Raw genomic sequence first — 14,761 nt, 5'->3', positions numbered from 1 at the left:
CAGTTTTTAGTGAGATGGAGAAACAAATCACCAACTTCATATGGAAAGGGAAGAGACCTCGGCTAAGTAAAGCATTACTCAAGAAGAAGAACAAAGTGGGAGGCCTCACACTACCTGATTTTAGAACCAATTATACTGCCACGGTAGTCAAATCAGCCTGGTACTGGTACAACAACAGATACATAGCCCAATGGAGCAGAATTGAGAATCCAGACATAAATTCATCCACTTATGAGCAGCTGCTATTTGACAAAGGGTCAAAGTCCGTTAATTGGGGAAAACACAGTCTCTTTAACAAATGGTGCTGGCATAACTGGATATCCATCTGCTAAAAACTGAAACAAGATCCATACCTCACACCATACACAAAAACTAACTCAAAATGGATCAAAGACCTAGATATCAAATTGAAAATGATAAAGATCTTGGAAGAAATAATAGGGACAACGCTAGGATCCCTAATCCATGGCATCAACAGAATATGAACCATAAGTAACAATACGCAAACAGCAGAACAGAGACTACATAACTGGGACCTCCTAAAAATCGAACACTTATGCTCTACAAAAGACTTCACCAAAAAAGTCAAAAGACAACCTACAGACTGGGAACAGAATTTTGGCTATGACAAATCTGTTCAGCATCTGATGTCTGAAGTCTACAAGATACTGCAAAACCCCAAGAACAAAAAGACAAATAACCCAGTTAAAAAATGGGCAAAGGTTACGAACAGGCACTTTGTCAAAGAAGACATTCTGGCAGCTAACAGACACATGAAGAAATGCTCACGCTCGTTAGCCGTTAGAGAAATACAAACAAAAACTACAATGAGATACCATCTCACCCCAACAAGGCTAGCATTAATCCAGAAAACACAAAATGATAAATGCTGCAGAGGTTGTGGAGAGACTGAAATACTTCTACACTGTTGGTGAAAATGTAAAATGGTACAACTGCTTTGGAAATCCATTTGGTGCTTCCTTTAAAAAGCCAGAAATAGAAGTACCGTACGATCTAGCAGTCTCGCTCCTTGCAGTATATCCTAGAGAAACAAGAGCCATCACACGAATAGATATATGCACACGCATGTTCATTGCAGCACTGTTCACGATAGCAAAAGGATGGAAACAACCTAGGTGCCCATCAACAAATGCGTGGATAAACAAATTATGGTATAATCACACAGTGGAATATTATGCAACAATAAAGAACAACAATGAAGCCATGAAACATAATGTGGAGGAATCTGGAGGGCATTATGCTGAGTGAATTTAGTCAGTCACAGAAGGACAAATACTGTATAAGACCACTATTATAAGAACCCAAGAAAAAGTTTAAACACAGAAGAAAACATTCTTTGATGTTTATGAGGGTGGGGAGGGAGGGTGAGGGTTATTCACTAACTAGATAGTAGACAATTATATTAGGTGAGGGGAAGGATGGCACACAGTTCAGGGGAAGTCAGCACAATGGGACTAAACCAAAGATGATAAGTTTCCTGGATACAGTCAATCACTTTGAGAGACAGAGTAGCAGGGGCAGGGTTCTGGGGACCATGCTTTCAGGGGACGTGTAGGTCAATTGGCATAACAATGTTTATTAAGAAAATCTTCTGCATCCTATTTTGGTGAGTGGCGTCTGGGGTCTTAAAAGTTAGCAAGTGGCCATCTAAGATGCATCACCTGGTCCCCACCATCTGGAGTAAAGGAGAATGAGGAACACCAAAGACACAAGGAAAGTATTAGCCCAAGAGATAGAAAGAACTACATAGACCAGAGACTTCATCAGCCTGAGACCAGAAGACCGGGATGGTGCCTGGCTACAACTAGTGACCGCCCTGACAGGGAACACAACAGCGTGTCCGTGATGGAGCGGGGGAAGGGTGGGATGCAGAACTCAAATTGTAGTACAAAGACCAGACTTAATGGTCTGACTGAGACTGGAGGAACCCCAGAAAGCATAGCCCCCGGATTCTCTGTCATCCCAGAACTAAAACAGTTCCTGAAGCCAACTCTTCATACAAAGTTTGGACTGCACTGTGGGACAGAGAATGATACTCGTGAAGAGTGTGCCTCTTAGCTCAAGTAAATACATGAGACTAAATGGGCAGCTTTTGTCCAGAGGTGAGATGAGAAGGCAGAGAGGGTTAGGAGCTAATTGAATGGACAAGGGAAATCAAGGGTGGAAAGGAGGAGTGTGCTGTTACAGTATAGGCAGAGCAATTAGGGTCACATAAGAATGTGTGTGTAAATTTTTGTATGCGAGACTAACTTTAATGGTAAACTTTTACTTAAACTACAACAATTTAAAAAAAAAAGAAAGTGGTCTGCATCCTGCTTTGGTGAGCAGCCATCTGCAATGCATCAGTTGGTCCCAGCCCACTTGGAGCAAAGGAGAATGAAGAACACCAAAGGCACAAGGAAAATATTAGCCCAAGAGACAGAAGGGCCACATAAACCAGAGACTCCATCAGCTTGAGACCAGAAGAACTAGATGTTCCTGGCTGCCATCAACGACTGCCCTGACAGGAAACACAACAGAGAGTCCCTGATGGAATGGGAGACGTGTGCAGCAAAACTCAAATTCATGTGAAAAGACCAGACGTAATGGTCTGAAAGAGACTGGAGGAATCCCGGAAGGCATGGCTCCTGGATGCGGTGTTAACCCAGAACTAAAACCTTTTCCAAAGCCCACTCTTCAGACAAAGATTACACTGGATTATAAAATATAAACTAATACTCATGAAGAGTGTGCTTTTTAGTTCAGTCAGATACACGAGACCAAATGGGCCACTCATGTTTGGAGGTGGGATGAGAAGGCGGGAAAGGACAGGAACTGGTTAAATGGACACAAGAAACCTGAGATGGAAAGGGGGAGTTTGCTGTCACATTGTAGGGATTGCAACTACTGTCAGATAATAATATGTGTATAAATTTTTGTATGAGAAATTAACTTGTGCTATAAACTTCCACCTAAAGCACACACACACACAAAGAACAATAGCTCAGGTAATAAAGAAAAGAAAAGAAAAGGATTGAAAAGAAAAAAGTATACTCCAAGAAATTTCAAAACCTAGAGAAAATAGACAAATTTCTAGAAACACACTACCTACCTAAAGTAACAGAAACTTAGATTGAAAATCCAAACAGACCCATAACAAGAGAAGTTAAAAAAAAAAAAAAAAAAAACCTCCCAACAAAATCAAGCACTGGCCCAGATGGCTTCACTGTAGAATTCTGACAAACATTCAGAGAAGAATTTGCACCAGTACTACTCAAAGTATTTTAGAACTTAGAAGACGAAGGAATTTTCCGAGTTCATTCTATGAAGTCAGCATACCCCTAATACCAAAACAAAGCAAAGACACCACAAAAGAAAATTATAAACCCGTATCTCTCTACAAACTTCTAGCCAGTAGAATTCAGCATCATACCCAAAACGAATATACCACAACCTAGTAGGATTCATACCAAGTATGCAAGGATGGTTCAACGTTAGAAAATCAATCAACGTAATCCACCACATAAATAAAAGAATTACATGATCATCTCAAATGATGCAGAAAAGGCATTTGATAAAGTCCAACACCCATTCTTGATAAAAACTCTCAATAAAATAGGGATAGAAGGGAAATTCCTCAACATACTAAAGGATGTCTACAGAAAACCAATGACCAATATAATTTTTAACGGAGAGAGTCTAAAAACATTCCCCCTGAGAACAGGAACAAGACAATGATGCTTTTTATTATGACTCCTATTTAACATTGTGCTGTAAGTCCTAACTTGAACAATAAGGCAAGAAAAAGAAATAAAGGGCATCTAAATCGGTAAGGAAGAAGTAATACTATTCCTGTTTGCAAATGGTGTGATACTGGATGTAGAGAACCCAAAAGACTCCACAAGAAAACTGCTGGAACTAACAGATTCAGCAGAGTAGCAAGATACAGGATAAATGTACAAAAATCAGTTAGATTCCTAGACACCAATAAAGAGAACTATGAAAAGGAAATCAGGAAAGCAGTACTGTTTTATAATAGCCCCTAAAAAAGTAAAATACTTAGGAATAAATCTAACCAGGGATGTAAAAGACCTATACAAAGAAACCTACAAAACACTACTGCAGGAAACCAAACAAGACCTATGTAAATAGAAAAACATCCCTTGCTCATGGATGGGTAGATTCAACATCGTGAAAATGTCAGTTCTACCCAAAGCAATTGTACAAATACAATGCAATCCTGATCCAGATACCAACAGCATTATTTAACAAGATGGAAAAACTAATCATTAACTTTATATGGAAAGATAAGAGGGCCTGGATAAGTAAAGCACTATTGAATAAGAATAACTTAGGAGGACTTGCACTATACAGCTATGGTAGTTGAAACAGCCTGGTATGGATACAACAGACACATTGACCAATGGAACAGAATCGAGAACCCAGATGTAAATCCATCCGCCTACAGTGCCCTGAACTTCAACAAAGGCCCAAAGTCCATTAAATGGGAAAAGACAGCCTTTTTAACAAATGGTGCTGGCAAAACTGGATGTCCATCTGTAAAAAAAAGAAACAAGATCCATACCTCACACCATACACAAAAACTATGTCAAAATGGATGAAGGACCTAAATATAATACCAAAAAGTATAAAGAACATAGAAGAAAAAGTAAGGTTAATGCCAGGGGCCCTAATACACAGCATAAATAGGATACAAACCATAACTAACAACACACAAACTCCAGAAGATAAACTAGATAACTGAGATCTTCTAAAAATCAAACACTTACGCTCATCAAAAGACTTCACCAAAAGAGTAAGAAGAGAACCTACAAACCGGGAAAAAGTTTTTGGCTATGACAGCTCTGACAAAGGTCTCATCTCTAAAATCTATAGGAAAATCCAACACCTCTACAACAAAAAGACTAATAATCCAAGTAAAAAATGGGCAAAGGACATGAACAGATACTTCACCAAAGAAGACATTCAGGTGGCTAAAAGACACATGAGGAAATGCTCATGATCACTAGCCATTAGAGAAATGCAAATCAAAAGTACAGTGAGATACTGTCTCTACCGTCTCACCCTGGCATTACTGGCATGAATCAAAAAAAACAAAAAAAAAACAAAATAAATGCTAGAGAGGCTGCGGGGAGCTTGGAACTCTTGCGCACTCCTGATGGGAATTCAAAATGGTACAACCATTTTGGAAAACAGTACAGCACTTCCTTAAAAAGCTGGAAATAGAAATACCATATGATCCAGCAATCCCTCTCCTAGGAATATATCCTAGAGAAATAAGAGCTGTCACACGAGTAGACATATGCACACCCATGTTCATTGCAACATTATTCACAATAGCAAAAAGATGGAAACCACCTAAGTGCCCATCAACAGATGAACGGATAAACAAATTATAGTATATACACACAATGGAATACTATGCAACAATAAAGAACAATGATTAATCTGCAAAATATCTCACAACATGAATGAATCTGGAGGCCATTGTGCTGAGTGAAATAAATCAATCACAAAAGAACAGAGTTTGAGACCACTATTTTAAAAATTCATGAAAAGATTTACACACAGAAAGAAATGATCTTTGATGCTTATGAGGGGGTTGGGTGGGGAGGGAAAAACACCAGCTAAACAACAGATAATTGGTAACGTTGGTGAAGGGTAAGACAGTACACAGTACTGGGGAAGTCCGCACACCTTGTGCAATCCAAGGTCATGGAAGCTTCATAGATACATCCAAACTGCCTGAAGGACTGAGTTACTGGGCTGAGGCCTGGGAACCATGATCTCGGGGGATATCTAGTTTAACGGGCATAATATAGTTTATGAAGAAAATATTCCTGCGTCCTGCTTTGGTCAGTAGTGTCTGGGGTCCTAAAAGCTTGTGAGTAGCCATTGAAGATACTCCATTGGTCCCACTCTGTCTGGAGCACGGGAGAATGAAGAAAACCAAAGACACAAGGGAAATATTAGTCTAAAGGACTAATGGACCACAGGTACCACAGCCTCCATCAGACTGAGTTCAACACAAACCAGATGGTGCCCAGCTACCATCACTGAGTACTCTGACAGGGATCACAATTGTGGTTCCCGGACAGAACTGGAAGAAAATGTAGAACAAATTCTAACTCACAAAAATAAGACCCGACTTAATGGTCTGACAGAGACTGGAGAATCTCCCAGAGTATGGCCCCTGGACACCATTTTAACTCAGTACTGATGTCACTCTTGAGTTTCACCCTTCAACCAAAGATTAGACAGGCCTATAAAACAAAATGAAAGTAAATGGGCACACCAGCCCAGGGGCAAGGTCAAGAAGCCAGGAAGGAATAGGAAAGCTGGTAACGGGGAACCGAAAGTCTAGAAGGGAGGGAAGAGTGTCGTCGCATCCTGGTGTTAGCAAACAGTATAACAAAACAATATTTGTATTAATTGTTTAATGAGAAACTAATTTGCTCTGTAAACCTGAATTCATCCAAAGCACAATTTAAAAAAAAAAAGAAAAATGCGAAGAATTTTCAGGTAAAGACAACAAAATGGAATCAGATCATAGAATTTGTCCTTCTCTTACTAAATGAACAAAAATAATAAAAATAGTAAAGACCAAAGTTCATCAACAGCGACCAAAGAAAGGCTGCAACCTGAGTCATTTAAAAAATAGAACTTTTTTCCTTACCACCACCAAAAACGGGAGGAGGGATATAAGTTCTGAATGAAGAAAAAACAAAAACCTAGCCTTGATAACATTTATTTTTGTTAATTGGATTCCTGATTTTATTTTATTTAGGTCATGCACATTCGGAAACTACTTCAGAAAATGGATCGTCCAAATGGTCTTTATCCAAATTATTTGAACCCAAGAACAGGGCGCTGGGGTCAGTGTAAGTATTTCTAGCACTACTGATGCTTTGTTGAAAGAGTATTTGTCTGAAATCACTTGCTGGATGTAGTGAAAATTGTATTAGATATGGACTTAGAAACCCTCAGTTGGTGTCTGATCTTGTGATCTACTGATACTGTTACCTTTGACACATTTCTGATCTCTTGAAGCTTCAGTTTTCCCCGTTATAAAATGGAAATATTGATAACCTGTTACACAAGAATGTGTTATTTCATGTATGTGTAAGTTCTTTGGAAAAATATAGTGTGGTATTGGGAAATGTAATACTTTAAATTCCTGTTAATAAATCATGCCATCATGTAAGTAAGAGCATTGTCTGAGATAGATACTTACAGGAGGAATATGAAGAACAATGTTACATGACTAGAAAACGGTCATTTGCTCTTGGGCGACTTATATCCAGTCATTCATTTTAAAAGAGGGTATCAGCATGTCCATTATTTACTAGGTTCTGTGCCAACTTCTTGGATGAGACTAGAAATGAGGAAAGAATATACAGGACTTGGTCTGCATTTGGAGAGCTCACAGACTATTAGGGTATAGGCAGACACACTTGGAAGTAGTTGGAATATATGTGATAAATGCTGTAGTAAAGAAACGTACCAATTGTTATATTATTATTTCCACTGCCTCAGGAGAAAGTTTGTTGTTTGGAAAGGGGGTGCTTTTTCTTATTAGAGCTTTAAAATTTATTTTTGAAGGAATTGATTTTTAAGAATAATTAAGTGGTAAATGTTAATGTGGACTTATTGGAACTTAAAAAATTTTAGTAAATTATAGGTACCATAACTAAGAGAGTTCTGACTTTGTCCATAGTATAACATCTTTGAGTTATTTCTCAGACTAATAAAATCATAATGAAGTAGTAAGTGGCAAAAATATCATTTAATTTTATTTATTGAAAATACTGCTGCATCCACAATTGAAAAAGTATGCTGATATGAAAACCAAAGATAGTAAAATATTTGCCATGAAATTGTCACTTGGACTTCGGTCAAAGAAACTATCCTTTATGCAAGGAAAGCACATTGATCAGTACAGTTATGTCTTTCATGAATCTGGAAATAGATCTCAATCTTTTGGCTATGATAGGAATCGACTCGACAGCAACTGGTTTGGTTTGGTTTTTTTCCTCTCCTGAAATTCTTTATAAGTACCTCGTTTTTTTCTTTATTTTGAAGAAAATATAAGGCCTAATGCCTAAACTGAGTGGAAATAATACTTTTTGAAGAACCAAAACCCTGAGAGCAGCATTTCTAAAATATAAAGTGCATTTTCCTTTTCTCAGAGAAGAGTGACTAGATTGGATGTCTAGTCAGTAATTTGGGTGGATTTGATTTAATTTTTCCCCGTAGAATTTCATTAAGATTTGGAACTATAACATTTGGGGAAAAAAAATTATGTTTGATTCCTTCCTTTTGCCATATGCCAATATATATTGTTTATAGTATAACTTTTCAAATGTAAAAAATGAAACCATTGAAGTATTAGAATATGGTTGAATATATAGTTATAATCAGGAAAGCCTTTTCTAAGCATGTCATATAAAGCAGAAACCATAAAGAAAAAGATGTCTGTTTTTACTATATATAAATGTTAACCCTCATATATTTCATAGCCTACCATCAAAAGAATCAAAAGTGAAGTAGCAAACTAAGGAAATATATTTGGACATATTTGGAAAACAATGTTTTTATATCCTCTATTTCAAGAACTCTTATAAAATGATAAGAAAAATATGATCACCCCAATGGAAAAATGGGCTAAGAAAAGTTAATTCATTTTAAAAAAAAAACAACAAACCACAAATGGACAGTAAACAAGTGTTTTCTTATTTAGCCCTAAAAAATGGTGCTAATGAAGATAAATGGTACAGATTGCTGCTATTGCACTAGAGATTACAAAGCCTACCATATTTGTAGCACCTTCATGGACTGGTGACCAGAAACCTTTGTCCCTCTCTGCTCCTACTTCACCCCAATCCTAATCAAATCAATACAGCTTCTAAACAGAAGACACTATTCTTTATCTATTAAATTGACTTAAAAAAAACCTAAACCTCTTGCCGTCGAGTCAGTTCTGACTCATAGCCACCTATAGGACAGAGTAGAACTGTCCCATAGGGTTTCAAAGGAGGAACTAGTGGAGTCGAACTGCTGACCTTTTGGTGCTTTTGGTTAGCAGCCATAGCTCTTAACCACAATACCTCCAGGGTTCCATTAAATTGCCTAAGGGAATGGATGTTTCCCTGTACCCACTGATTCAAAGAGTCTTGAAAATTTGTAGCCTTTTGAACCAGTGACTCATTATTAGGAACTTACTCCAAAGAAATTATCAGAGGTATATGTAAAAGTTTATTTACAATAACTTTTGAGTTATTTTAAAAGGGATAATTTGGAAACATTCTACAACAGTACTGTCCAATTTCTGTAATGGTGAAAATGTCCTATATCTGTGCTGTTTAATATGGTAGTCATTAGCCATATGTGACTTTTGAACACTTGAAATATGGCTAGGAACTACATTTTAAATTTTATTTACTTTTAATTAATCTAAACTAACATAGCCACATGTGACTTAGTGGCTGTTGCCTGGAACAGCATAATTTTTAAACATCCTATAATAGGGATTTGATTACATTTCAATGGTACCTTCTAATGTGATATACTGTGCAACCATTAAAAGGGATATTATAGAATACTTGATATAGATAAATATGATATACTAGAAAGATATTTAGAAAGAGAAAACAAACACTATAGGAATAACAACTTAAGTGTTACCGGTGGTTTTTCGAGTGGTGTGATGATATGATGATTTTATTTTCTTCTTCTTATTTTCCTTTATTATTCATATTTGATAGTGAACATGTATTACTGTTGAAGTAAGATAAAAAGCATTTTTTAAATAAAAAAGATGTCATCTACTACAATAAAATCTTAGAATACTGAAAAAAAAAAATCACTATTTGAGAATTTGCCAGCTTTGAAATGACCAACAGTATAGCATTGATGGCAGTGTAGTTATTAAAAAGACAACTCTTTTAATTTCCTGTTTTTTTTTCCCCTGCAAAATAAATTCAGGTTGCCTCTTTATAATATATTCATTCTCTGGAGTTAATGGTTTTGATAATATTAGAGAAAGAGCTATTCACTAGTTATTTTGGTAAGTGGTCTTTAAAATCCTAGGGGAGCTGCCCTGATATCCCTTTAGCAGCTGTATTCCTTACTAAAATAAATAGTTCAGTTTGTTCCTTTTAATGTTTTTGTACATTTTATTTCAGTTCTGAAAAGTATGTCAAATTCCTTTATTGTATCTGAGCAGTATACATCTGCCATATCTATAAATATCCTGGAAAACAAACAATGAATTGAACTGAAATTTAACAGTTCAGCTTTGGCTAACTGTATTATAATTAGAGTACCGATAATGTCTGTGATATGCATATAGCAATCACAGAGAATAATTACTGGTAATTACCTTCAGGAAAAGTACTTGGCAACAGATATGAAAGATTATTGTAAGGAACATCGATTTAAAGAAACGTCATTAGTTTTTTTTCTTTTTTTTTACTTTAAGTTTTCACTAGTTTTCTAAGTACAGTGCTTAGCCTATGCCATTTAATGAAGAAAATGTAGGAAATCAGTCTTTACTGATTCATTAAATTTTATACTTTAAAGTTAAAAATTGTGGGAAAAACAAGAATGGGTATAATATTTGGAATTGGAAGATTTAAATTCTAATCCTGGCTTTTATTCTAGACTTCCCTATAAGAACAACTTCAGGAATAACTTCTGTTAGAAACCTGCCATTAACTGCATGACGTGCTGGGATAGGTCATATGAATCATTGATATTTAGGAGTGCCTTATCACACGTCATCAATTTCTGAATATCAAAAGGACCTTGGAGTGAGAAAGTTCATCAAAATTGACACCTAGGCAGGCATGGTTCAGGGGTTCAAATAAGAAAGTCCAACTACTAGGTGATATATTCCATAGTTACCATGGATCTCAGGCTTCTGCTATGTATTCATTTCTTAAAGCACATAATTTTTCACTGGAACAGCTGCCTAGAAGAGCTGCAAAGGAGATTAAAATTGCCTCAGGAACCTGACAGGCAGGACTGGGGCTAAAGCCCATAACCTAAGTAGCCTAGAACTAAGACTGTAAACCCTAGCAATAATTCAAAGATGTTAAAAAACATTTTTCGTAAATCGTGATGCCTTTCTCTGCTCTCCCCACCTTATTCATTTGCTTTAGTTCTGTTATCTCTTCTTTAACTTGTTTTCTTTGTTACTCAATTGCTAATCCTTTTCTTAGATCTGCAGTGTATCCACAAATAGATAAATGAAACCAAAGGGCAAAATAAAAATTAAAAATATTCTGTAGGTTATTTTAATGTTTCTTACTTGTAAAAATGTCATATTGGGGCTTCTTTGCCTGTTTCCTTACTGCTTTTTCATACTTTTAAAATAGATCCCACCTGACTATGAAATTAGCTGTCAACAAGGATACTTTTTGTACCTTTCTAACCGTAGTTTTATACGTGATCATTCCATACTGTTACTTTTAGGCTTAATATCTTTCTTTTCATTCATTCCCTAACACATTTATTTAGATGTTGATGTATTCATGAAAATTGTACCTCATATTCTGTGAACTTCCGTGTTTTTTAAAATTAAGAAAATGTTTCAAATGTAAGTAACAATGATATATCCAAAGAGAACAGCAGTTTACTCTGAAAGAGGTTGATTTATGCTGTTTTCGGGTTTTCATTGTCTTAAGGGTGAGGAGAAATTAGGTACATAAAGTGATGAAAATATTCCGATTCCATAGAAACATGTCCCACTGAAGTTATTATAAGTAGAATTAGCACTGAGTTAGTGACCTGGCAATCAAGAAGTTTCTACCATTTAAGTAATTAGTACAAGAAATTTTGAATAAAGGATTAAATTGTTTGTGGGCTTGAGAGGTTTTATTGTAGAAGGCGCCCTTGCACATTGGAACTACATTGAGAAAAGACAGCTGTAGTCGCCCTAATAGTTGTTATAGGTAAAATTATCTGTCTCCAAATGTAATGAAATATAGTAGACTAGAACTGCAAATACAAATACGTTTCAATATATAAATTTTTTTCTTTATGAAGATCAGAATTTATATGGTAATTATAAAAAAAAAGTTGGACAGTGATTCAGCATAGCTGAATAAACCTAAAGATGATTAAATAGAATTTGTCAAAAGCGGAAAAATTACTTAACATTCAGTAATGGAAGCTAGGAAGGCCGTAAGTCCTGTTTTTGAGGCCTACCTTCTAATCAAGTGTGGCTGTATAGTGATTGGGTTCCTTTACTGTTCTGACATGCCTGGGATGGATATGTCACCCTTTGCCCTATCTATCATATAAACTTTCCCCATTATTTTATAAAGCATAGTAAAATAAGGCTCAGTTCCCCAAGACATTGGGATATATCAAATAAATATTGAGATCCAGTGACTCCAAACTGTTATTTCAGTAGAAATACCTGTTAATGAATAAATGTTGTCAGTATTTTCTTGGGTAAATATACACTACAGAAAGAAGAAGTAACTTCAAGTTCTTTAATAACATCCTTTTGCTTATAATGTGATTTCAGATGGTCTTCTATAAAGCAAAATGGACAGAGTTCTTGCTTACTTGAGAGGTTTTCTTGTTGGTATATTTTGTTTTCAATGGAGATAATTGATTTTGACAAGAAAATTTAATATTGTCTACACTATTCAACAATAAAGTTGCTTTTATTTTAATATCATTTGTTTTGTAACTTTTCAAATTCACATTCTTCCTGCTTCACTTAGTGAATATGTACTCTATTGAAGGTTAAACAACCAAGGTATATTCCATAAGCTATCATATTCAGAAACTGACAAGACACTGGACCAAGCTTTGAGAAAACTCTGATGGGGAAACAATACTTTTATTCTAACAAATTTGTCTATAAGACAAATGATAATAAATAGGCTAAATTAGGTAAAGAAGAGACTTCAAGTAAAAAAAAAAAGTAAGCAGCCCAGAGCCCTGGTGATACAGTAGTTAAGTACTTAGGTGCTAACCGAAAGGTCAGCTGTTCAAACCTACTAGCCGATCCGCGGGAGAAAGATGTGGCGGTCTGCCTTTGTAAAGACTACAGCCTTGGAAACCCTATGGGGCAGTTCTCCTGTGTCCTATAGGGTCGCTATGAGTTGAAATCGACTCTAGATGACAACAGGTTTGTTTTTTTTGGTTTAAAGCCAAAAACCTATTAAAAAGCTACTATAATAAGGATCTGATCAAGGATCGATGTCAGTGGGAATGGTAGTCATCTTTTAGATTTTGTCCTTTCCTTTACACCCTGTATCCCTTTCTTCACTAAGTCTTGCTAGTTCTAATTATCTCTAAAATATTTTTTTCCCATTTCAACTTTCACTTCGTCCATTTAGAATAACTTCCTCTTTCTCTATGTCTTCTTATCGATAAATTCCTGTCTATCCAATTAAAATAGAAAAAGAACTTTTAAGTTAAATTTACTGTTTGAATACAATCCCCCACGCTTCCCCTGCCACCAAAAAAAATAAAAAGGCCCATTAGAGATAAAGGAAAAAAAAAGTATATAAATACCCATAAAAATTAATACCGGTTATACGTGATGGAATTATTTTTTCTCTCATTTACAGGATTTTTTAATTCCATATGTATTTACTGAACACCTACTAAATGCCAGGCATTGTTTGAGATGCTGGGCATGCAGATGTGAATAAGCAGACAATGACCCTAATACCTTTGTAGAACTTACATTCTATTAGGAGAGAAGTACGATAAACAAATGTATGATACGATGTCACATGATAAGAGCTCTGCCAAAACTCCTAATCAGAGTCACCAGTGATCGCCATGTTGCTAAATCCAACAGTCCCTTCTCAGGCCTCATCTTTCAGAGTCCATCAACAGCTTGATCCCTCTTTCTTTAAAATTCTTGGTTTTTAGGACAACACATTCTCTTTTTTTTTCTTCTTCCCTCACTAACTGCATTCCGTATTCTTTGCTAGTTTCTCCTTTATTCCTAGCCTCTTACTGTTGGAATGCTGTAGGGCTCCATCCTCTTCTCTACACTTCTCTCCAGTGGCATGGTTTTAAATGGCATCTATATACTGACATCTCCCAGATCTAAAGCTCCGGTCCACATCTTGCCCTTGACCTCCATACTTGTATATCCAGTTATCTACTTGACATCTCTACTTACATATCTTATAATAAACTTAATATGTCTGTAACTGATTATTATTTTTTTCCCACTCCAAAACCTTCTCTTCTCATAGTCTTGCCTATCTCAGTTAATGGCAACTCTGTCCTTCAGCTTGCTCAGTCCACAAATCATGATGTTATTCTCTTCCTTTCTTTATCTCACACCCCACTTCCAGTTCCTCAGTAAATTCTGCTGTCTACCTTTTTTTTTTTTTTTTTAATTGTACTTCAGATGAAGGTTTACGGAACAAACAGTTTCTCAAACCGTAGTATACATATTGTTTTATGACATTGGTTAACAACTCCACAACATGTCAACCCTCTCCCTTCTCAACCTTTTTTAAATTTTTTTGTTGTACTTCAGGTGAAGGTCCACAGAACAAACAGTCTCCCATGAAACAGCAGTACACATACTGTTCCATGACATTGGCTAACAACCCCACGACTTGTCAACCCCTTCCCTCTCGACCTTTTTTTTTTCTTTCTTTTTTTGGTGAAAATATACATAGCCAAAGATACACCGTTTCAAAAATTTCTACATGCACAGTTCAGTGACATCGACTACGCTCTTCCAGTTGTG

At 36.2% G+C, this 14,761-nt stretch overlaps 1 protein-coding gene across 1 annotated transcript in view; it reads left to right on the top strand.

The window, feature by feature from the left end:
* The window catches only part of MAN1A2 (mannosidase alpha class 1A member 2), a 288,295-nt gene that overhangs the window by 191,836 nt on the left and 81,698 nt on the right, over positions 1–14,761 (top strand). The window contains exon 8 of the mRNA XM_004380347.2: positions 6,809–6,902. Coding sequence (XP_004380404.1) covers positions 6,809–6,902 — 94 coding nt within the window. The remainder of the gene's footprint in view (positions 1–6,808; positions 6,903–14,761) is intronic.

This window comes from Trichechus manatus, unplaced genomic scaffold, assembly GCF_000243295.1.
Source record: "Trichechus manatus latirostris isolate Lorelei unplaced genomic scaffold, TriManLat1.0 scaffold00073, whole genome shotgun sequence".
Taxonomy (NCBI): domain Eukaryota; kingdom Metazoa; phylum Chordata; class Mammalia; order Sirenia; family Trichechidae; genus Trichechus; species Trichechus manatus.
This window is presented reverse-complemented; position numbering and strand designations above follow the sequence as displayed.